Source organism: Coregonus clupeaformis, chromosome 15 (assembly GCF_020615455.1).
Source record: "Coregonus clupeaformis isolate EN_2021a chromosome 15, ASM2061545v1, whole genome shotgun sequence".
NCBI classification, from domain to species: Eukaryota; Metazoa; Chordata; class Actinopteri; order Salmoniformes; family Salmonidae; genus Coregonus; species Coregonus clupeaformis.
The window spans coordinates 7,020,698-7,044,236 of NC_059206.1; the positions used below are offsets into that span (position 1 = coordinate 7,020,698).

At 42.8% G+C, this 23,539-nt stretch overlaps 2 protein-coding genes across 4 annotated transcripts; one reads left to right on the top strand and one right to left on the bottom strand.

Annotated features, from left to right (window-relative positions):
- Positions 1-2,035: 2,035 nt before the first annotated feature.
- On the bottom strand, positions 2,036-23,522 carry fkbp15a (FKBP prolyl isomerase family member 15a). Of its 3 annotated transcripts, XM_041897538.2 has the most exons (27): positions 23,437-23,522; positions 23,281-23,349; positions 17,377-17,483; positions 17,030-17,099; positions 16,751-16,820; positions 15,940-16,014; positions 15,741-15,839; positions 14,409-14,558; positions 10,460-10,528; positions 10,028-10,171; positions 9,739-9,884; positions 9,584-9,632; positions 9,276-9,395; positions 8,951-9,023; positions 8,730-8,842; positions 8,421-8,493; positions 8,198-8,307; positions 7,920-8,021; positions 7,611-7,705; positions 6,350-6,446; positions 6,029-6,200; positions 5,692-5,828; positions 5,113-5,232; positions 3,455-3,577; positions 3,251-3,364; positions 2,757-2,864; positions 2,036-2,515 (listed from the first exon to the last, which is right to left on the bottom strand). In XM_041897538.2, the coding sequence occupies exons 2-27, from the start codon at positions 23,325-23,327 to the stop codon at positions 2,096-2,098; spliced, it is 3,003 nt and encodes a 1,000-aa protein (XP_041753472.2). In that variant the 5' UTR covers positions 23,328-23,349; positions 23,437-23,522; the 3' UTR covers positions 2,036-2,095. The 3 variants fall into 3 exon arrangements, with proteins under 3 accessions (XP_041753472.2, XP_041753473.2, XP_041753476.2); XM_041897539.2 differs by lacking the exon at positions 23,437-23,522 and having other exon boundaries at positions 9,276-9,392; positions 23,281-23,411; XM_041897542.2 differs by lacking the exon at positions 23,437-23,522 and having other exon boundaries at positions 8,730-8,830; positions 23,281-23,411.
- Positions 10,948-13,620, top strand: LOC121582038 (E3 ubiquitin-protein ligase TRIM47-like). The gene is made up of 2 exons (XM_041897547.2): positions 10,948-11,183; positions 11,699-13,620. Exon 2 carries the CDS (start codon positions 11,701-11,703, stop codon positions 12,289-12,291), a length of 591 nt encoding a protein of 196 aa, XP_041753481.1. The 5' UTR covers positions 10,948-11,183; positions 11,699-11,700; the 3' UTR covers positions 12,292-13,620.
- Positions 23,523-23,539: the final 17 nt, after the last annotated feature.

Consider the following 23,539-nt stretch of genomic DNA (forward strand, 5'->3'; position numbering starts at 1 on the left):
GATAGCATTCCAGAAGAGAGGATAAAACATGTATTATTTAACAATACTATTTTGCTTTGGTTCATTATACAGTAGAAACATTAAAAACTAGTAGGCACTGATTCATTTTCAGACCGTTTTCTTCAATTTGGTGGCTAATAACACAACCCCTGTTCTTTCCAATGATGGATATAAACCCTAGATTGCTAATTCTATGAGAGGCTTTGGCGCCACCGCTCGGCCATATTGGTAATCCTCAGGAGAAGCAGTCCTCCATAGGGATTAATGGAATTCTACACCTATTGAAGTATATACAGTGGGGGAAAAAAGTATTTAGTCAGCCACCAATTGTGCAAGTTCTCCCACTTAAAAAGATGAGAGAGGCCTGTAATTTTCATCATAGGTACACGTCAACTATAACAGACAAATTGAGAATAAAAAAAATCCAGAAAATCACATTGTAGGATTTTTAATTAATTTATTTGCAAATTATGGTGGAAAATAAGTATTTGGTCACCTACAAACAAGCAAGATTTGTCTCTCACAGACCTGTAACTTCTTCTTTAAGAGGCTCCTCTGTCCTCCACTCGTTACCTGTATTAATGGCACCTGTTTGAACTTGTTATCAGTATAAAAGACACCTGTCCACAACCTCAAACAGTCACACTCCAAACTCCACTATGGCCAAGACCAAAGAGCTGTCAAAGGACACCAGAAACAAAATTGTAGACTTGCACCAGGCTGGGAAGACTGAATCTGCAATAGGTAAGCAGCTTGGTTTGAAGAAATCAACTGTGGGAGCAATTATTAGGAAATGGAAGACATACAAGACCACTGATAATCTCCCTCGATCTGGGGCTCCATGCAAGATCTCACCCCGTGGGGGTCAAAATGATCACAAGAACGGTGAGCAAAAATCCCAGAACCACACGGGGGGACCTAGTGAATGACCTGCGGAGAGCTGGGACCAAAGTAACAAAGCCTACCATCAGTAACACACTACGCCGCCAGGGACTCAAATCCTGCAGTGCAAGACGTGTCCCCCTGCTTAAGCCAGTACATGTCCAGGCCCGTCTGAAGTTTGCTAGAGTGCATTTGGATGATCCAGAAGAGGATTGGGAGAATGTCATATGGTCAGATGAAACCAAAATAGAATTTTTTGGTAAAAACTCAACTCGTTGTGTTTGGAGGACAAAGAATGCTGAGTTGCATCCAAAGAACACCATACCTACTGTGAAGCATGGGGGTGGAAACATCATGCTTTGGGGCTGTTTTTCTGCAAAGGGACCAGGACGACTGATCCGTGTAAAGGAAAGAATGAATGGGGCCATGTATCATGAGATTTTGAGTGAAAACCTCCTTCCATCAGCAAGGGCATTGAAGATGAAACGTGGCTGGGTCTTTCAGCATGACAATGATCCCAAACACACCGCCTGGGCAACGAAGGAGTGGCTTCGTAAGAAGCATTTCAAGGTCCTGGAGTGGCCTAGCCAGTCTCCAGATCTCAACCCCATAGAAAATCTTTGGAGGGAGTTGAAAGTCTGTGTTGCCCAGCGACAGCCACAAAACATCACTGCTCTAGAGGAGATCTGCATGGAGGAATGGGCCAAAATACCAGCAACAGTGTGTGAAAACCTAGTGAAGACTTACAGAAAACGTTTGACCTGTGTCATTGCCAACAAAGGGTATATAACAAAGTATTGAGAAACTTTTGTTATTGACCAAATACTTATTTTCCACCATAATATGCAAATAAATTCATTAAAAATCCTACAATGTGATTTTCAGGATTTTTTTCCCTCATTTTGTCTGTCATAGTTGACGTGTACCTATGATGAAAATTACAGGCCTCTCTCATATTTTTAAGTGGGAGAACTTGCACAATTGGTATATATTTATTTTGTAGTGGGGACAGTGACATTAGTTCTCTATAAAAATTATACTTTAAGGAAAATGTTATGTATTTTTTTTTTTTTGTAAGTTTAGCGCACAATGTAATTTGAAAGTATGCATGAAGGTGTTTGTAATAGAATAAACATGGCAAAAAACGAATGTGTACATTAATAAATGCATTTGTATAGCTTCCAAAATCTTTTTTACAATGGTGGGGGGAGTACTAAAATGGAGGTGCAACCTCCATCTGCTTTGATTGGTCAATTTGGACCGTGAGAGGTTGTACTTGACAAGACATTTCCTCAATAAGAACCATGAGGGATGATGGTGTTAGGCCATTCTCTGAGTCAGTCCATGCCTTAGAAGGCGTTTCTTCTCTGGAGGTGTCTTCAGCTTCGTTTTGTAGGCCTTCTGAATTTATGGACTCTTCCTCCACTTGAGCCTCAGACCACAAGGACCTAACAATAGAGGTCCAGGCTGTCTGAGTAACTCCACTGTCCTCTTTCTCTTGTGTGGATCGACTGGATCGATTGATTTCTTCATCATCATTTACCCTCCTCCCATTTTGCTCCACAGCTTTTGTCCATTTCTCCTCCTCTTCTTCCTCTCGGTCGTGGGCTGTTAGGAGATCCAGTGTGACACTCTGTAGGATGGGGAGAGTTACCACACTATGTTAACACAACAACATATTTTCCTTGTTTACATTACCAACAACATGCTCAATGTCAAACTCTGGATTCAAATGACTGGTGCAGGACAACTCATGGGTGTTAAAAGTATTAACATGGGTACCCCCCATAAGCGGCGATTATCAACTTTTGGTCCAGCCTTACTATCTGCAGGGCAATGTGAAATGGAAACACCCGGTGTTGGTTGCACCGTACCTTGATTGTGCTTAGCATGACTCCTAGAACATCGCTTCCTTGGTATGACTGGTGCAGGCCGAACTCCCCTCTCAGAGAATGGAACACTCCGTTCATCACTCTCTTCACCTGGAGGGAACACACGTAAACCGTTGAAACGATCAGTGATCAGAGAGAGGTGGGAATGAGAGCAATATAAAATGTTCTCTTAGTGTTGCTCATTGGAGTAGTTCGGTAGAGCAAAAGTATAATTTTAATATAAATCCCCCCCCCACCCAAAGTCTGCTTTCTCTATTCCAGTGTTTCTTCACCCTGGTCCTGGGGACATTTTTGTTTTTGCTCAAGCACTAAACACCTGATTCCACTACTCAAAGGTTTGATGATGAGGTGATTAGTGGAATCAAGTGTATAGTGCTAGGGGAAAAACTAAAATGTGGGTCCCAAGGACCAGAATTAAGAAACACTACTCCAATCACGTACAGATTAGTCTGTGGTGAATATTTGTGACCTCTCACCTGTTCTGCCACTGCATCCTGATTGGGCTGTTGGGCATGCCTAGTCTCCTGCTCAACCAATATAATTTCTAGCTGCTTCCTGGTGGTCTCTGCCCTGCTCTGTGCTGCCATATACTGAGAGAGAGAGAGCATTGGAATTTAACTATTAGTACCATTTCCATTTCCTAATGTTTAGGGAGTGTGTACACCCAGTATGTCCTTCACCTGCTCCTGTAGCTGTGTCAGTGTCCTGGCCAGAATGTCTCTCTGCTGTGTGATTTCTGCTAGCTCATGGCTATGTTGTTCCTTCTCATACCCACCCTGCTGCCAGTCCACATCAAGCTCCACCTTTAGTTAAAGACACACACACGTATAAAGCCTACAGGTATAATGCTTTATATAAACAGGGTGGTTTGAGCCCTGAATTCTGATTGACTGAAAGCCATGGTATATCAGACCGTATACAACGGGTATGACAAAACATTTAGTTTTACTGCTCTAATTATGTTGGTAACCAGTTTATAATAGCAATAAGGTTCCTCTGGGGTTTGTGATATATGGCCAATATACCATGGCTAAGGGCTGTATCCAGGCACTCTGCATTGCGTTGTGCATAAGAACAGCCCTTAGCCGTGGTATATTGGCCATATCCCACACCTCCTCTGGCCTTCCTGCTTAAATATACACTACCGTTCAAAAGTTTGGGGTCACTTAGAAATGTAATTTCTTTCAAAAGAAAAGCAATTTTTTTGTCCATTAAAATAACTTCAAATTGATCAGAAATACAGTTTAGACATTGTTAATGTTGTAAATGGCTATTGTAGCTAGAAACGGCTGATTTTTAATGGAGTATCTACATAGGCCCATTATCAGCAACCATCAGTCCATCAGATGCTGACCTTCTAGGCAGAGTTGCAAAGAAAAAGTAATATCTCAGACTGCCCATCTTAATCTTTTATTTTTATTGGCCAGTCTGAGATATGGCTTTTTCTTTGCAACTCTGCCTAGAAGGTCAGCATCCCGGAGTCGCCTCTTCACTGTTGATGAGTGTTTTGCGGGTACTATTTAATGAAGCTGCCAGTTGAGGACCTGTGAGGCGTCTGTTTCTCAAACTAGACACTAATGTATTTGTCCTCTTGCTCAGTTGTGCACCGGGGTCTTCCACTCCTCTTTCTATTCTGGTTAGAGCCAGTTTCCGCTGTTCTGTGAAGGGAGTAGTACACAGCGTTGTATGAGATCTTCAGTTTCTTGGCAATTTCTCGCAAGGAATAGCCTTCATTTCTCAGAACAAGAATAGACTGACGAGTTTCAGAAGAAAGTTATTTGTTTCTGGCCATTTTGATCCTGTAATCGAACCCACAATTGCTGATGCTCCAGATACTCAACTGGTCTCAAGAAGGCCAGTTTTATTGCTTCTTTAATCAGCACAACAATTTTCAGCTGTGCTAACATATTTGCATAAGGGTTTTCTAATGATCAATTAGCCTTTTAAAATGATAAACTCGGATTAGCAAACACAACGTGCCATTGGAACACAGGACTGATGGTTGCTGATAATGGGCCTCTGTACGCCTATGTAGATATTCCATTAAAAATCAGCGTTTCCAGCTACAATAGCCATTTACAACATTAACAATGTCTACACTGTATTTCTGATCAATTTGATGTTAATTTAATGGACAAAAAAATTGCTTTTCTTTCAAAAACAAGGACATTTCTAAGTGACCCCAAACTTTTGAACGCTAGTGTATGTTAAGCATTATTATATGTTAATAATAATGAATAATAAATGTTATGTCTATGTTGCAACATTTCAACTGACTCAATATGGCTGGTCTTTAGTCTAGATCATTGTGTGTGTGTGTGTGAGAGAGTGAGTGTACCTGCTCCCTGGCCCCCTGCTCTACTTCTCCTCTCCTGGTCCTCAGGTGGTCCGTCTCCCTCTGGCTGCTCCTCCTCGCCTCCTCCTCACACTGCCACCTCCGCTTCCTCTCCAACAGCATCTGACAGAGACCGACACAGTGTTACAAGATCAAGACCAAAGTCCAATTCCCATTCTGCCCCCTTCTCTTTTGTGAAGAGGTAGCTTAGTGGTTAAGAGCGTTGTGCCAGTAACCGAAAGGTCGCTGGTTCTAATCCCCGAGCCGACTAGGTGAAAAATCTGTCGATGTGCCCTTGAGCAAGGCACTTAACCCTAATTGCTCCTGTAACTCGCTCTGGATAAGAGCGTCTGCTAAATGACTAAAATTTAAAAAAATTAAATGAATTAAAAGCATTGGATTAGTGCAGATGAGGGGGAGTGAGTGAAAGGGAGCACACTTTGGGAACAAGGGGTATAATCAGAATTGGGTATGTGGACTGTATTCTGTAGAATATAATTTTTATACCAAACAGTTATTAGAAGAATACTGGCACCATGTGGGACACATTGGTCCTGCCTGCTCGTCTCCACAGATACACACCGTGTCCAGGTTTCCTTTCTCAGCCCTCAGGTCCTGTAGCTCCTCCTCTGTGTTGGCGACTCTCAGCTCCATCTCTTTACATTTCTGTTTCTCTGTAAGCCACTGGGCCTGTGCCCTCCCCTCTCCCTTCCTTAGCTCTGTACGAACACACACACACACACACACACACACACACACACACCTTTAGTTTGCATGGTGTAATGACCCAATAGAACAGTCCCAAAAGTTAAAACCCTGTCCACCCGGTGCGCTGGACCATTCAAAATTCAGAGACAGTTGTGTAGTCTCTCTAATAAACTGATGCAAGTGCAGTGGTTCTGCCAGTCCTGTACTGTACCTTCTACTAGTCTCTCTAATGAGCTGATCTGAGTACAGTGGCTCTCCCTGTCTTGCAGGGCTTGGCTCAGCTGGGTCTGCAGGTCAGAGACAGAGCGCTGCAGCGAGGAGGACTCCAGCTGAAGCTTGGAGACCAGGGTGGAGGAGGCGGCTAGGTACTCTGTCAGGTGCACCTGAGATAGAGAGAGCAAAAGAGAGAGCGAAAGAGAGAGAAAGGGGAGAGAGAGGTGGAGGAGAGAGAGACTTAAATGTGTGTGTACGTGTGTGTCTATGAGACACTGTGTGTGTGTGTGTGTAGTACGTTTCCTCTGCTCTTTCCTACCTGTTCTGCCTGCAGCAGGCTAGTTTGGTTCTGTTGAGTGTTGCTCTTCAGCGCGTCATTCCTCTGTTCCAACAGTAAACCTCTCTGTTCCATACACCTGTCACACACAACATCTTGTTTTTATCTCAACATGTCTACAGATTCACATTCTATCTTCTTCCCGTTTTTTTATTTGCTTGGAAATACTGGAGACCGTTATCAGAAGAAACTGTGTAACATTACCGTAGCATTCATAGCGGCTAAGGAATGCATTGCCATTCATTACATTTACATTTTAGTTATTTAGCAGACGCTCTTATCCAGAGCGACTTACAGTTAGTGAGTGCATACATATATTTGTTTTAAATTTGAAGGCTGGTTATCCTCCCACAATGTCACAAGGGATGGTAGAAATGTCAAGCCATAGATTTGATTTATTACCAGATTAACTTTCATAAGGTCATGTATTGAATACCGTAAGACAAAAGGACTCTGTATTGAAAACATGCCCACGTCAGGGTGGATACCGGTTTAGGCTGCTGGGTGGCTCTGTCCTAGCCCTGGGGGTCTACCGTCCTGTGGACTGTCACTCTGGCCTAGTACACCCAAAGCCAATAATGAATGTTTCACTAAGATCCTGAAATGGGGTGTGTTAGGTTGGAGGTGCTGCAGGGCGGTGGACCCCCTGGGACAGGGCGGGGTGACCAAGTTATATTGTGTTTAAGTAAAGAGAGCTCCACATTATCATCATGAGATGAATCATATGGAGGCTGAGGTGCTGCAGGGCGGTGGACCCCTTGGGACAGGGCGGGGTGACCAGGTTATATTGTGTTTAAGTAAAGAGAGCTCCACATTATCATCATGAGATGAATCATATGGAGGCTGAGGTGCTGCAGGGCGGTGGACCCCTTGGGACAGGGCGGGGTGACCAGGTTATATTGTGTTTAAGTAAAGAGAGCTCCACATTATCATCATGAGATGAATCATATGGAGGCTGAGGTGCTGCAGGGCGGTGGACCCCTTGGGACAGGGCGGGGTGACCAGGTTATATTGTGTTTAAGTAAAGAGAGCTCCACATTATCATCATGAGATGAATCATATGGAGGCTGAGGTGTTGCTGTGTGTACATGTTCACTTTATGTGTAGGTGTATGTTGTTTTAAATTAAAATACATTGACTGTGATATGTCTGAATTGTACTATTGTTCCTGTTAAAATAAAATATGTAGATATTTGTATTTATTTACATCTACAGAACCCATTGAACACACACACACACACACCTCTGGTTCTGCTCGAGGAGTTCTCCGATCTTCCAGTTCTGCTCCTCCACTCGGGTGCTCTTCTCCAGAACCTCCTTCTTTAGAAACAAGTTCTCCTGTGGAACCCAAACGGAGAACAGTTATGTCGTTCCATGCAATGGTCAATGCCTATCAGGTAACTGCTTTCACCAGTCCTATTTTCCCCTACATCAGTGCAGATGAAGAACGGTAGACGAATACAAGAATCCTTTTTTCAGACCAGTGCAGAATGAGGGTGAGCAGAAAAGGAGGGGAGGACGCTGTAGACTAGTGGGACAGTTGATGACGGACCTGGGTGATTCTCTGGATGTTGTGCATGATCATGGCTGTTTCCATGGACACAGAGGACAGACCCAGAGAGTTGCCACCACCATGCTTCTGGAGCTCATCCACCTGGTAGAAAATATGATAACATGACTTAAAACTGTTATAATGCTTTATTACTGGTTACGAGCATGTATGAGGCTATGAGGCCTTATAATGTCTCAGTTTGTCAGGATCATTATGAGAAGAAACAATGCAAAACAGGAAAGTGTTACCAGAACTACAAACAAAAGTCCACTGCTGACCTTGGAGACCAGCAGGTTGATTTTATCCGCCACTTTCCCCACAGCCTGTCCGATCTCAGTGTTGTGCTGTCGCGCCTCCGTCATCAAGAAGGAAGTGACATCAATAGGTGCTAGACGGGTCAAATGTTGTCAGATAAAGCAAATGAAAACACATTACAATACAATATTATGTCTGCCATGCTGCACTTAGACAAGGTGACAGTGAACATTGTATTTTCCTTACCCTGGTATGAAACTGCATGATGAGGGTGGAACTGACCAAGGCAGGATGGACCAAATTCAGACTGAAAGGAGGGCTGTGAATGGAGTCGTACCAAAGTACGTCGTTAAAATAGGGGTGGGAGGGGGGGATAAGCATAGCGGATCGTACCAAAGTACGTCGTTAAATAGGGGTGGGAGGGGGGGGATAAGCATAGCGGATCGTACCAAAGTACGTCGTTAAATAGGGGTGGGAGGGGTGGATAAGCATAGCGGATCATTTCCAATTTCCCCTTTGGAGATCAATATCGGTTATTTAATTCAAATTCAATACCTGGAAGACATGACTGCTTCCACCACAGTCCACAGCCTGTGGGACCACTGTCTCCATAAACACTGGTTTCTGGGCAGCAGTTGGCGCGGCGACCCCAGGCACTGAAACAGAAACTACAACCCTGAATATAAGCAAATGACTGTAGGATGATCGCTTTAAGCATAGTTAGGTGGACCTACCAAACATATGGGCATAAATGGACACTGAACTAGAGGTCTTACCTGCATGGACAGCTGACATCTGGACTGGCTGGGGGTGCGGACAGTGATGTGAAGGGTGAGATTCACTGGGGTCCTGCAGGGTGACACAAATACAGACGCAGAAGAATATTAACAGGTCAGCGGCACTGTCATTGGTGTGTCAAACATGACAAAGGGTCATAGGTCGTACTCCTTTTGTTTTGACATTGGAACCGGTTTGCCAGGTATGCTGAAAAGTATTGACTTGGTCAAAAACTGGAATTGTGGGAATGCAAATGTTGAATTTCTATACAGAACAGAAGGTGCACACACACACACACACACACACACACACTATGGAGCCCACCTCTGTCTCTGAGAAGCTGTGATCTGGCTGGGCGGGGATGGCTCCTGTTAGGAAGGGCAGCATGGGCTGACCCATCTTGGCCATACGAGAGATCAACTTGGCTTTGGCTGCATCTGGCTGCTGTAGGCAAGACAATACTATTTGAGAGAGATTGTGACTGTTTGATTGTGAGTGAGTGAGTGAGTGAGTGAGTGAGTGAGTGAGTGAGTGAGTGAGTGAGTGTGTGTGTGTGCGTGCGCACATGTGAGTGAGAATGTGTGCATGTAAGCATGCAAAGAAGTTAAACTAAATGAAAATAACACACTCACCATCAGTTGCTCATTTATTGAATTGGATTTCACATGCAGAGGCTGACCACTGTTGGCAGAAAAGTCAAAGAGTTAACCTGCCATCTGACAATTTGGCCTCCAGGAAAACCCTCCTAACTCCCCCACCGAGCAACAGTGAAGGTAGTGGTACGTACCCGGGCTCTGCTGAGATAGAGGTGGGGGGCTGAGACTGAGGCTGGGGGGACATCACAAAGCCCAGACTGTCCACACTGAGGGAGGGGGAGTTGGTGATTAATCCCCCACTCTGTCGCTCCGACCCACTGTCCTTAGCAAACTTCACCTGAATAAACCCCACAGAGTTAGAACATCTAGAGAGCCATTTTGGCCAATTGCACCCTCTAGCTTTGGCACACAAACAGTTCCACATGGCTACAGTGAGATACTGTTTGACGCTTGAAACTGAATGAAAGAGTGTGCGCCTACCCGGCGGATCTCCACATTGTAGACCAGTGTGCTGGAGGAGGGGACGCGGTTGGGGATGCCCTTTGACCCATATCCTAGGGTGGGGGGCACGATATGGAGGCGACGCCCACTTTTCTGCATCCCTAACATCCCTTCCTCCAAGCCCTAAAGAGATAGGAGAGCGAGAGAGACATCACATTTTTCTATATTTGTTGATTTCTGTAAGCAGGAAGTTGCCTCACTATGTGTGTTGATATCATATTGCTGAGTTGACCTCTACACCAGTGGAGGCTGGTGGAAAGAGCTATAGGAGGATGAGCTCATTGTAATGGCTGGAATGGAATTGAGTGAAACATGTGGTTTCCATAGGTTTGATACCATTCCAATCCAGCCATTACAATGAGCCCATCCTCCTATAGCTCCTTCCACCAGCCTCCACTGCTTTACACTTACCTTAATGGCTTTACCGGTGCCAAGCTTCACTCTCAGCAGCTTGTCTTTGCCCACGTTGCAGTCAAACATCTAACAGACACACAGAAAACAATATACATTCAGCTGAATGGTGATCAAATTGGCATTGACATGCATTGTGAGGAGGATAAGTGAGTGAGTGAGTGAGTGAAAGAAGAGGAGAGAGAGAAATTTGACAGTCACACAAACACACTGAAAGAAATTCTCGAATTCTTGATTTAAAATCCATGCCATACATTTGGACTCTCTCCAGACAATAGTAAACAAGGTCAGAGAGCGTTCAGCCATGTAAAGGGTTAACTACTCAAGGAAGAGAAAAGTGGGTGGGACAACAATGTTTTATTTCAGGGCTCGCCAACCCTGTTCCTGGAGAGCTACCATCCTGTAGGTTTTCACTCCAACCCTAATCTAGCACACCTGATTCTAATAATTAGCTGGTTGATAAACTGAATCAACTGGGGTTGGAATGAAAACCTACAGGAGGGTAAGCTCTCCAGGAACAGGGTTGGAGAGCCCTGTTCTATTTAAACATCACTTTGCAGAAGTAAAACTAAAGGTCTTCTAGCTAGGCCTCGTCTTTTCCTCTCTGAGAAAACTAAACTGAGAAGACATTTACTGGTAGCCCAAACTCTAAACCTCTACTACAGCCTTATCTGGGCCTCTTTTGATGCCACAAACAGAAAGCACAGAGACATTCCCAACACAGGTGAGACAGATTTGTCCAAACTCTATTGCTAGCTGCATCTGTTAAAGGAACTGTGATATACACAGCTATTTTATAAAATGTTTTATCATGAATGATAGACAGTATGCCCATTCATTCGTGATAACTCCATCATAACACAAAATATAAGGTTGCTTTACTACATTGTTTGTAAGTAATGTCATAAACATTAATGTACAGCTTTAAATTGTCTAGAAACTATCATGTTGACCTAGTCATTTTTTCCATACAGTAGCTATAATTTGGTCGTTAAATTTCTCCATTATAGCTAACCAAGTAATGGGGCTGGCCATTTTGTGGTTTTGCCAATGAAGGCCCATAATATGAATATCTAAGGATGTGTACAATGTTGCCCTGTAAAGGTAAAACCATGCTTTACAATTGGTTAGGATCAATGTTTTACGATCACATAGGGATCGCAACATCGTACCATGTTGACTCAAACTGAAATGATCTCGAACTGACTGATAATGGTTTCACCTTTGGTCTTGGTTTAGATATGGCCGCCTCCAGCAGTCTCCTGTCTAAAGAGCACTTCCTGTGCTCTATCTGTCTGGATGTGTTCACTGAGCCAGTAGCCATTCCATGTGGACACAACTTCTGCATGGCCTGTATCAAAGAGTACTGGGATACTAGTGACCAGTGCCGGTGTCCCATGTGTATGGATAAATTTGACAGGAAACCTGAGCGTCGCATCAATACTCTCTTTTCTGAGATGGCTACTCAGTTCAGGAAGTCAGTTCAAGGGAAATCCACCAACCTAGACCAAGGCCCTCACCCAAGGCCCAGCCCAGACCAAGGCCCTGCTCAACCCCTAGAAGTCTCCTGTGACATCTGTGCTGGGACAACGCTCAAGGCCCTGAAGTCCTGCCTGGTGTGTCAAACCTCTTTCTGTGAGACTCCCCTGGAGCCTCAGAGAGTTGCAGCCTTAAAGAGACACAAGCTGATCAACCCTGTGGAGAACCTGGAAGACAGGATGCATCAGAAGCACGAGAGACTCCTGGATCTGTTCTGTAGGAGTGACCAGACATGTCTGTGTTTTTTGCTTGAAAACAGACCACATGACACTGTCATGACACTGTCCCTCTAGAGCAGGGTTTCCTAACCTCGGTCCTAGGGACCCCAAGGGGTGCACGTTTTGGTTTTTGCCCTAGCACTACCAGCTGATTCAAATACTCAACTAATCAACCAGCTTTGATCATTTGAATAAGCTGTGTAGTGTTACGGCAAAAACCAAAACGTGCACCCCTTGGGTTCCCGAGGACAGAGTTTGGGATATGCTGCTCTAGAGGAAGAGTATGGAGAGAAAATGGCTAAACTAGGAAAGGTGATGGCAGAGGTAGACCAGAAGATGCTTCCAAGATATAGTAAGGTTGAGGAGATCAAACACTCAGTAGATCTCAGAGTGTAGGTCTTCACTGCTCTGGTGCGCTCCATTGAGAGAAGCCAGGCTGAGCTCATTGAGGAGAAGCAGAAAGCAGCAGAGTGGCAGGCTGAAGGGCTCATTAAAGAGCTGGAGCAGGAAATCACTGAGCTACAGAGTAGAAGCACTGAGCTGGAATAGCGCTCACACACTGAGGTCCACCTCCTCCAGAGCTTCCCATGTCTGTGCAGCCCTCCACCCACCAAGGACTGGTCTGAGATCAGTGTTCACAGTGATCTGTGTCTGGGGACTGTGAGGAGAGCCGTGTCTCAGCTGGAGGAGACACTTATGAGTGAAGTGAAGAGGTTGGGTGATGCTGAGCTGGAGAGGATTCAGTGGTAGACAGTGGATGTGACTCTGGACCCTGATACAGCACCTCCTCACCTCATCCTGTCTAGGGTTGGGAAGCAAATGAGAAATGGAGGCAAAGAACAGGATCTCCCAAACTACCTAGGGAGGTTTGATTGTTTTCATTTGAATGTCCTTGGAATTGAGGGCTTCTCTTCAGGGAGATTTTACTATGAGGTTATGGTTACGGGGAATACTGAATGGGATTCAGGAGTAGCCAGTGAGTCTATCAACAGGAAGGGGGATATCACACTAAGGACTCAAACTGGATACTGGACTATGCAGAAGTATGGGTGTGAGTACAAAGCCAGTGACACCTACCCTGTCCCCATCTTTCTGAGAGACACGCCACAGAAGGTGGGGGTGTTTGTGGATTATGAGGGGGGTCAGGTCTCCTTTTATGATGTGCGGGCCAGGTCTCATATCTACTCTGTCACTGGCTGCAACTTCACAGAGATGCTCTATCCATACCTTGGCCACAAATCCTAATCCTGATGGTGAAATCTTTCCTCTGATCAGCGCTACAGTCAATTTGTACATTGACTGGTGGTTATTATCGTTATTTGTCAGTTTGACATGATGAGTATTGGGCTCTCGAGTGGCGCAGCGGTCTAAGGCACTGCATCTCAGTGCTTGAGGCGTCACTACAGACGACCTGGTTCGATTCCAGGCTGTATCACAACTGGCCGTGATTGGGAGTCCCATAGGGCGGCGCACAATTGGCCCAGCGTCGTCCGGGTTTGGCCGGTGTAGGCCGTCATTGTAAATAAGAATTAGTTCTTAACTGACTTGCCTAGTTAAATAAAGGTTAAATAAATACAAAATAAATTGGACCATACTAGGCTAAGCTACTGGTAAGAAAGTTCTAGTCATAATTTCTGCCAGCACGGTGCTCATTAGGTAAACTAATGAGCACCGTACGAGGAAGGGTGCATGGGGAAAACACAGAAAACGCACAATTGGCCCAGCGTCGTCCGGGTTTGGCCGGTGTAGGCCGTCATTGTAAATAAGAATTAGTTCTTAACTGACTTGCCTAGTTAAATAAAGGTTAAATAAATACAAAATAAATTGGACCATGCTAAGCTACTGGTAAGAAAGTTCTAGTCATAATTTCTGCCAGCACGGTGCTCATTAGGTAAACTAATGAGCACCGTACGAGGAAGGGTGCATGGGGAAAACACAGAAAACATAGGCCCCAGCATCTAGAATGTCAGTATATTGTCAATGTTTGTATATCTTCTGATCTTTACTTTTATAAAGCCACAAATCAAATTGCGCAATGTTTGGAGAATAAAGCTTTTCTGAGCCTTTATTAAGTTTTGTCACAACCAGTTCATTTTCTCAGAACCAGTTCATTTTCTCAGAACCAGTTCATTTTGTCCGAATACAGCACAGTTATTTGGGCTGTATTCTGACAATTCTGAGTTATTTGTCACCTGTCCGATGTTGTGGTTCTGTAGAAGCCAGCCTGTGAAGGCCACCTCTACCATGTCACCATAGTCCACCGCCTGTCCCTCTCCTAACAGCAGGTCCTGGGTCAGTAGTGAATCTACAGCGGCCTCACTGTTCCATCTGGCCACGCACAGCTGGATTGGTGGGTAAAGGTTTAAACATTAAAAAAAAGTGAAGGAATTGTTAATGTGTGCAAATAACTAAAAAAACAGACTATCCATCTGTCTTTCCAGAGCCATATATAGAGATCTCTATATATACACACACTGAGTGTACAAATCATTATGAACACATTATGAATCCAGGTGAAAGCTAAGAACCCTTATTGATGTCACTTGTTAAATCCACTTCAAATCAGTGTTGATGAAGGAGAGGAGACGGGTTAAATAAGGATTTTTAAGCCTTGAGACAAAAGAGTTAAGTGCCTTTGAATGGGGTATGTCAGTAGGTGCCAGGCGCACCGGTTTATCAAGAACTGCAACGCTGCTGGGTTTTTCACGCTCAACAGTTTCCTGTGTGTATCAAGAATGGTCCACCACCCAAAGGACATCCAGCCAACTGTGGGAAGCATTGGAGTCAGCATGGGCCAGTATCCCTGTGGAATGCTTTCGACACCTTGTAGAGTTCATGCCCCGACGAATTGAGGCTGTTCTGAGGGCCAAAGGGGGTGGGGGGTGCAACTCAATGTTAGGAAGGTGTTCTTAATGTTTTGTACACTCCGTGTACACTACCAGTCAAAAGTTTGGACACATCTACTCATTCAAGGGTTTTTCTTTATTTAAATTGTTTTACATTGTAGAATAATAGTGAAGACATCAAACCTATGAAATAACACATGGAATCATGTACTAACCAAAAAAAGTGTTAAACAAATCTAAATATATTTTATATTTGAGATTCTTCAAATAGCCACCCTTTGCCTTGATGACAGCTTTGCACACTTTTGGCATTCTCTCAACCAGCTTCACCTGGTGTTTTCCAACAGTCTTGAAGGAGTTCCCACATATGCTGAGCACTTGTTATTTAACACTTTTGGTTACAAGTGCTCAGCATATGTGGGAACTCCTTCAAGACTGTTGGAAAAGCATTCCAGGTGAAGCTGGTTGAGAGAATGCCAAGAGTGTGCAAAGCTGCCATCAAGGCAAAGGGTGGCTAGTACATGATTCCATGTGTTATTTCATAGTTTTGAAGTCTTCACTGTTATTCTATAAAGTAAAAAATAAAGAAAAACCCTTGAATGAGTAGGTGTCCCCAAACTTTTGATTGGTACTGTATAGCCGTCTAGTATAAGAAAAAAAAAAGCATCCTTCGTTCACCTCTTTGCAAAAGTCCACTCCAGCTTTCTCAGAGTCAAACATCAGGGACCAGTTGAGCCTCTGGTCATCGTAGAATGTTCCATAGTTACCTGGCTGAACCTGAGAAGTCAAATCAAATATAGTCTAGTTAAAACACACCCACACCACACAGTTAAAACTGCACAAGCATGTACACATCATGGGAAGATGCACTACTCACTGTGAAGATGAAGCCTAGATGGATCTTGGCAGTTGTGATTGGTTTCTGTTGGCTGCCATAAAGCAGGATCATGTACTGAAGAAAAAAATCAAGACAAGAGGAAGCAGACTGACAGATGATGAATAGGCAAACACAAACTCGATGTGTGAACAGAATAAACTTGGGTCCCACTTTACAATAACACATGTATTTATGTGGTAGTTACAAAGGCAGGTTTACATAGTTGTGTTTTACACATTGACCTTTTTATGCAATAGTTTATCACTTTTCTACCTTTTGGTTATGATCAAGTGTAGCGTAGATGATTTGTAAACAAACTCAATTTAAAATGTGGCTAAAACTTTTGCCCTTGATTTATACCTGTATCAAGACAAATTCAAACAATTTATCATGAACCTTTTTCACTCTACACAAAAAAAGTCTAGAGTATCTAAAAATCATACAATTAACTGAATCGTCTCAGGGAGAGCATATTTCTTATTAAGTGGTTAGAGCAAAATACATGACCCTGTATTAATTGAGTTGGAAAATCATAGGATTCAATGTAAACAGTGCATGACTTAGGCCGGAGCTCACAAGCACCTCAAAATGTTCTAATGCTTGAGTTGCGGCACCTCTTATAGAATATTCACTTAAAAATATTGCAGAGTTCCAGCACCTAAATAAAAACAGCACTCATAATGAGTACCAGCACCCATTTCAGTCCAAGTCAAGCACTGAATGTAGAGATGGAGACTTCCTCTTCACATCACTTAGAGTGTGTTTATTCTCAATGGAAACTGGTTTTACATATCCTTCACAGCTCAAGTACCTCTCTGGTTGGATGATTTCCCAGGATAGCAGCTCCCACCTTCCCCTGTTTTGTGTACTGGCCATTCACACTGCAAACACAAAACCATGACAACAAGACCAAACAGGTTTAAACTGGACCTGTGAACACAACACAACAAACGCACATTCTCTCACGCACGCACCGCCATAAGCACACTAAAAATGGACATACTCACATACACATTAAACTCTGAGAGACACATATCAACTCCATCTAGTGATATGGATTTCAGGTACTTGTGTTTGTGGACATACTCACAAGCGGAACGCCTGAACAGCAGTAGCCAATAGGACAGAAGGAGGTGGTGCAGGCTTTTGAGGAGATGGGCCTTTGAAAACACGCAGACCATATTCAAACACTTACATAATGTGAACTTTTGCACCAATCCATTCATGGATGTATTGGAAGAATTGCATTAGAGTTTACGCGTGGTCTGAAGTCTTTATACTTTACAAGCCACAATACTGAAGAAATGCATCCTTCCTGCTGTCTAGAGTCATAACTTTCATCTATCCAATCATGTTGGATCAGTGTTCACATGAAGGAAGGAAGGAATTTGACCAGTGTTCAAACAGGGCCTCAGACGGTTGTGTGTTGTGTCTTACTCAGAGTGGTGGTGGTTTTCTTCGGCTGTTTGGGGGATCTGAACTGGAAGGACTCGTTGCCCTGACTGTCAGCCTGATCCAGACCAAAGAGAGAGGCTAGCTTTGCTCTGTCAACACACACACACACACACACAACATTATACTGTATATGGGCAATTCCACAATAACAGAATTGCGCTGAGACAGATTCTTCACTTTAAAATGTATGCCAAACAAAAACCATTGATTTAAAAAGTTTAGCAAACCATAGAGCTCAATGCACAAGGACTACTTTTAACAATTTACAAAGAACATTTTACAAAAACACATTTACTGGAAGAACTAGGCAGATGCAAAGTTTGGTAAGTTTTTTTAATGTGTCCACATTTTCCCAAAACTCTGATAAATCCATGTATAGTGCCTTCAGAAAGTATTCACACCCCTTGACTTTTCACACATTTTAGTTGTGTTACAGCCTGAATTTAAAATGGATTAAAACTGATTTATTTTTGTCACTGGCCTACACACACACACACACACACAATACCCCATAATGGCAAAGTGGAATTATGTTTTTTTTTCGAAATGTGTACAAATTAATAAAAAATTAAACGTTTCTTGAGTCAAAAATGTATTGAGTCAATAACAATTCAACCCCTTTGTTATGGCAAGCCTAGAGTTCAGGAGTAAAGATTTGCTTAACAAATCATAATGGACTCACTGTGTGCAATAATAGTGTTTGACATGTTTTGAATGACTACCTCATCTCTGTACCCTACACATAAAACTATCTGTAAGGTCCCTCAGTCGAGCAGTGAGGTTTCCCAATACCTCGCAAAGAAGGGCACCAATTGGTAATGGCAAAATATCCCTTTGACCATGATGAAGTTATTAATTATACTTTGGGATGGTGTATCAATAACCCCAGTCACTCCAAAAATACAGGCGTCCTTCCTAACTCAGTTGCTGGAGAGGAAGGAAACCGCTCAGGGATTTCACCATGAGGCCAATGGTGACTTTAAAACATTTACAGAGTTTAATGGCTATGATAGGAGAATACTGAGGATGGATCAACCACATTGTAGTTACTCCACAATACTAACCTAATTGACAGAGGAAAAAGATGGAAGTCTGTACAAAATAAAAATATTCCAAAACATGCAGCCTGTTTGCAATAAGGTGCTAAAGTAAAAATGCAAATAATTTGGCAAAGAAATTAACTTTATGTCCTGAATACAAAGCATTATGTTTGGGGCAAATCCAACACAACACGTCACTGAGTACCACTCTTCATATTTTCAAGCATTGTGGTGGCTGCATCATGTTGGGTCATGGATATGCTTGTCATTTTTTAATGATAAAATTAAACAGAATAGAGCTAAGCACGGGAAAATCCTAGAGGAAAACCGTGTTCAGTTTTCTTTCCAACAGACACTGAGAGACAAATTCACCTTTTAGCAGGACAACAACCTCCAATACACTGGAGTTGCTTACCAAGATGACATTGTATATTCCTGAGTGGCCTAGTTACAGTATTGACTTAAATCGTCTTGAAAATCTATGGCAAGACTTGAAAATGGCTGTCTAGCAATGATCAACAAGCAACTTGACAGAGCTTGAAGAATTTAAAAAAGTATAAAATGTGCAATGTTGTACAATTAAGGTGTGCAACGCTCTTAGAGACTTACCCAGAAAGACTCACAGCTGTAATCGCTGCCAAAGGTGATTCTAACATGGTTGAATACTTACAGTATCTAATCAACAAGGTGTTTTATTTTTGAATGATTTTTTACCATTATAGTATTTTGTGTAGATTGGTGACCAAAAAAAAGACTATTAAATCCATTTTAATCCCACTTTGTAACAACAAAATGTGGAAAACGTAAAGGGGTGTGAATACTTTCTGAAGGCACCGTATGTGGGTTTTTAGTAACAGAATTTCAAGGCACAGGGCAATGTTTCTTAAACTTACAGAAGGCAGAATAATTTATCCAAAACTAAATATAAGTGTTGATATTAGTTGGCAGGGGTCTTTACTTTAACATGATTGTGCTTTGATGTATTTCTAATACCTTTTAAGACTTTTTCTGGTAGAGGTTTTCTGAAACCCCTGAGCCTTTGCTTATTCCTTATTTTTGGGATGGAAAATGGTTGAAAAATGTACAGTGAGGGAAAAAAGTATTTGATCCCCTGCTGATTTTGTACGTTTGCCCACTGACAAAGACATGATCAGTCTATAATTTTAATGCCAGGTTTATTTGAACAGTGAGTGACAGAATAACAAAATAATCCCGAAAAAACGCATGTCAAAATGTTATAAATTGATTTGCATTTTAAATGAGGGAAATAAGTATTTGACCCCTCTGCAAAACAGGACTTAGTACTTGGTGGCAAAACCCTTGTTGGCAATCACAGAGGTCAGATGTTTCTTGTAGTTGGCCACCAGGTTTGCACACATCTCAGGAGGGATTTTGTTCCACTCCTCTTTGAAGATCTTCTCCAAGTCATTAAGGTTTCGAGGCTGATGTTTGGCAACTCGAACCTTCAGCTCCCTCCACAGATTTTCTATGGGATTAAGGTCTGGAGACTGGCTAGGCCACTCCAGGACCTTAATGTCCCTCTTCTTGAGCCACTCCTTTGTTGCCTTGGCCGTGTGTTTTGGGTCATTGTCATGCTGGAATACTCATCCACGACCCATTTTCAATGCCCTGGCTGAGGGAAGGAGGTTCTCACCCAAGATTTGACGGTACATGGCCCCGTCCATCGTCCCTTTGATGCGGTGAAGTTGTCCTGTCCCCCTAGCAGAAAAACACCCCCAAAGCATAATGTTTCCACCTCCATGTTTGACGGTGGGGATGGTGTTCTTGGGGTCATAGGCAGCATTCCTCCTCCTCCAAACACAGTGACTTGAGTTGATGCCAAAGAGCTCGATTTTGGTCTCATCTGACCACAACACTTTCACCCAGTTCTCCTCTGAATCATTCAGATGTTCATTGGCAAACTTCAGACGGGCCTGTATATGTGCTTTCTTGAGCAGGGGGACCTTGTGGGTGCTGCAGGATTTCAGTCCTTCACGGCGTAGTGTGTTACCAATGGTTTTCTTGGTGACTATGGTCCCAGCTGCCTTGAGATCATTGACAAGATCCTCCCGTGTAGTTCTGGGCTGATTCCTCACCGTTTTCATGATCATTGCAACTCCACGAGGTGAGATCTTGCATGGAGCCCCAGGCCGAGGGAGATTGACAGGTCTTTTGTGTTTCTTCCATTTGCGAATAATCGCACCAACTGTTGTCACCTTCTCACCAAGCTGCTTGGCGATGGTCTTGTAGCCCATTCCAGCCTTGTGTAGGTCTACAATCTTGTCCCTGACATCCTTGGAGAGCTCTTTGGTCTTGGCCATGGTGGAGAGTTTGGAATCTGATTGATTGATTGCTTCTGTGGACAGGTGTCTTTTATACAGGTAACAAACTGAGATTAGGAGCACTCCCTTTAAGAATGTGCTCTTAATCTCAGCTCGTTACCTGTATAAAAGACACCTGGGAGCCAGAAATCTTTCTGATTGAGAGGGGGTCAAATACTTATTTCCCTCATTAAAATGCAAATCAATTTATAACATTTTTGACATACGTTTTTCTGGATTTTTCTGTTGTTATTCTGTCTCTCACTGTTCAAATAAACCTACCATTAAAATTATAGACTGATCATTTCTTTGTCAGTGGGCAAACGTACAAAATCAGCAGGGGATCAAATACTTTTTTTCCCTCACTGTATATATATATATATATATATGCCTTAATTTCTGAAAACTAGTCTCTTAGCTTTAATTTGACACCCAATTTGACATTCTCCTATAAACTTCACGTTGGTGCTCATTGGTCCATTTACATAGAAATGACCATATGTGTCTGGCAAAAATACACACAAGTTTTAGTGTGCAAATGCACGCACAAACTGTATGTGCATGTATATGTATGAGAATTTACACAAGCATGAGTATGTTTTGATCACTTCATCACAATGCTTAGCTTGGAATGACAATCTAGTGGAAACAATGCAATCCCACTCACTGGCCAATCAAGAGGTAACAGAGACGATGATGGTATCAACACAGGGTTAAATACTTGTATCATGAATTGTATCATCACCATTCAGTCACTGAGTATCTGTTTGGATGTAAACAATTCTATCACAGCTCACCTATCATCCTAACCTTACTTCCTGGGGTAGAGAGAGTAGACGGCGTAGCATTCTAGTTTTTTGATTAAGTGATTGATTCAATTCTCACATTACATTTAGATTAGAAGCCAATCTTATCCATAGCAACATAAAATATCATCATAAACATATCATAAACATTTTCCACATATTCCAAAGATTATAAAAGAGAAAAACACTACTTACATTCTTCAAAATAGAACCTTCCCTCACCCTCTGTGCTAAATTCAGTATAAAGTGCATTACTAGCAGGGAACATTAGACCCACATGACATAAGCATAACATGACACCACCAGGCAAGCCCATCCACTCTATATAGAGATCAGCACTCTCTCACACACCCCATGACATCTATTAAACCCACCCTTGGTGGTCCCTTCCTCAAGAAACCTAAAACATATTTTCAACTACAGCAGCACTCAATGCAGTGTGATCTGAACCGTTGGTTAAATAAACTCAACCGATAGACAAGCAGCCAGTCACCCCACCTTTACTTACCGGATAGGTTCTCTCTAGTCTCACACACCAGACCTCTGTGCACAATAGCCTGGGGATGAGGTTCTCTCAAAGAACACATGTACACAGAACATACTGACCCATGGAACTCCCGCCACAGGTAGTCAGTATGTCACACTGCAGACATTGTCACCAGTTTGTAGCTTCTGACAGAGGCCCTGTGCCAGATGAAGAAGACATCGAGGAGGGGAGGGCAGGTAGGAGAGGAGCTGGCTGGCAAACAGATTGTGTGACCTGCCAGTTATGACAAGGGACCATATAGCAGTATGGTCCATGCTGCTATGGCTCCATACCAAAAAAAACATTGTTAGAAAGCATAGGTGGTCTAATTGGTTTATTCCCATTCAGTGTTTTCCCTACCTTTGCATAGGTGGGACAGGCTTCCCAATCTAGCTCTGTCGCACACCAAGTAAGAGATCATCAACGAGGGGCTATGCGTTCTCTGGAAAATAATGAACAACAACGTTCATTATTTTCCAGAGAACGCATAGTCCCTTGATGATTATCCCTTACATAATCCATTGGTTTAAATTTAATAGTTTTGATTTTAAAGGAGGCCCTAGATGTTGATGTGGGGGCTTTTTTTGCACTCCGCTTGGAAAATATTTGAAGGGAAACACTGTCGCCACTTCTTGGAATAACATGTATAGGCTAGTAGTAACAAACATTTTACGCCACACATTTTAGTGGAGTTTTGTTTAGCCTACCCAAGCGAGGAGGCTCTCACATTCCACCAAATGAGTTTCCCCAAATTCAATAATACCACCTCTGACTGAGTCCAAAGGGCATCACTGTTTCAACAGCCACTTATCTCCAGACTCACAAATTCTAGTTAAGATTTATCCAATGCACGTGGTTAAGGACTGCCCAAAAAAATATTTGGGGGGAGAAGAGATAAATATCTGAATCAGTATTTAATTATATATTATTTGCAGGCTTGCAGCATTACTTTTCAATTATTGGAATAGTTTTCATTTATCCCTAAATATAGTCTGTAGCCTAATAAATGGTGATACACTTTGTTTCCATAAATATAGTCTGTAGCCTAATAAATGTTGATATACATTGTTTAAAAAACATCACTTTTCCCTCTTCTCAGTGTATGAAGAATGATCCAATCAAAAGACAATGCGCTTTGGCATGCGAATAAAAAAACAACTGCACATGCATTTACTTTTTCTCTGTAAACTCACCCGCCTTTAGGCAACTGAAAATCGCCTTCTTGATACCCACAAAACATGTCTGGAAGTCTGTGTCGTACCCTTTGAATAGAATAATACAGGGCTCTTTTATGTCTAGCGAAACATCACACACAAAACTCACATTGAAGTCATAAACCTCAAACACACCTCCATCCTTCCTCTCTTGTAGAATGGCGTCAGCTGACCAGTCAAATTACTGTCGTAAAACGGCCCAGTAACCAATCCGAACTCACGCTCTGCAGTCGTAAAG

Coding starts and splice junctions, on each gene's coding strand:
- LOC121582038 (XM_041897547.2), top strand. CDS start 11,701: ATGGCCGCCTCCAGCAGTCTCCTGTCTAAAGAGCACTTCCTGTGCTCT.
- fkbp15a (XM_041897538.2), bottom strand. CDS start 23,327: ATGTTTTGTGGGTATCAAGAAGGCGATTTTCAGTTGCCTAAAGGCGG. Junction 7,706..7,919: donor ACATCCAGAGAATCACCCAG/GTCCGTCATCAA, acceptor TGGGTTCCACAG/GAGAACTTGTTTCTAAAGAA. Junction 6,201..6,349: donor GCCTGCTGCAGGCAGAACAG/GTAGGAAAGAGC, acceptor TCTCTATCTCAG/GTGCACCTGACAGAGTACCT.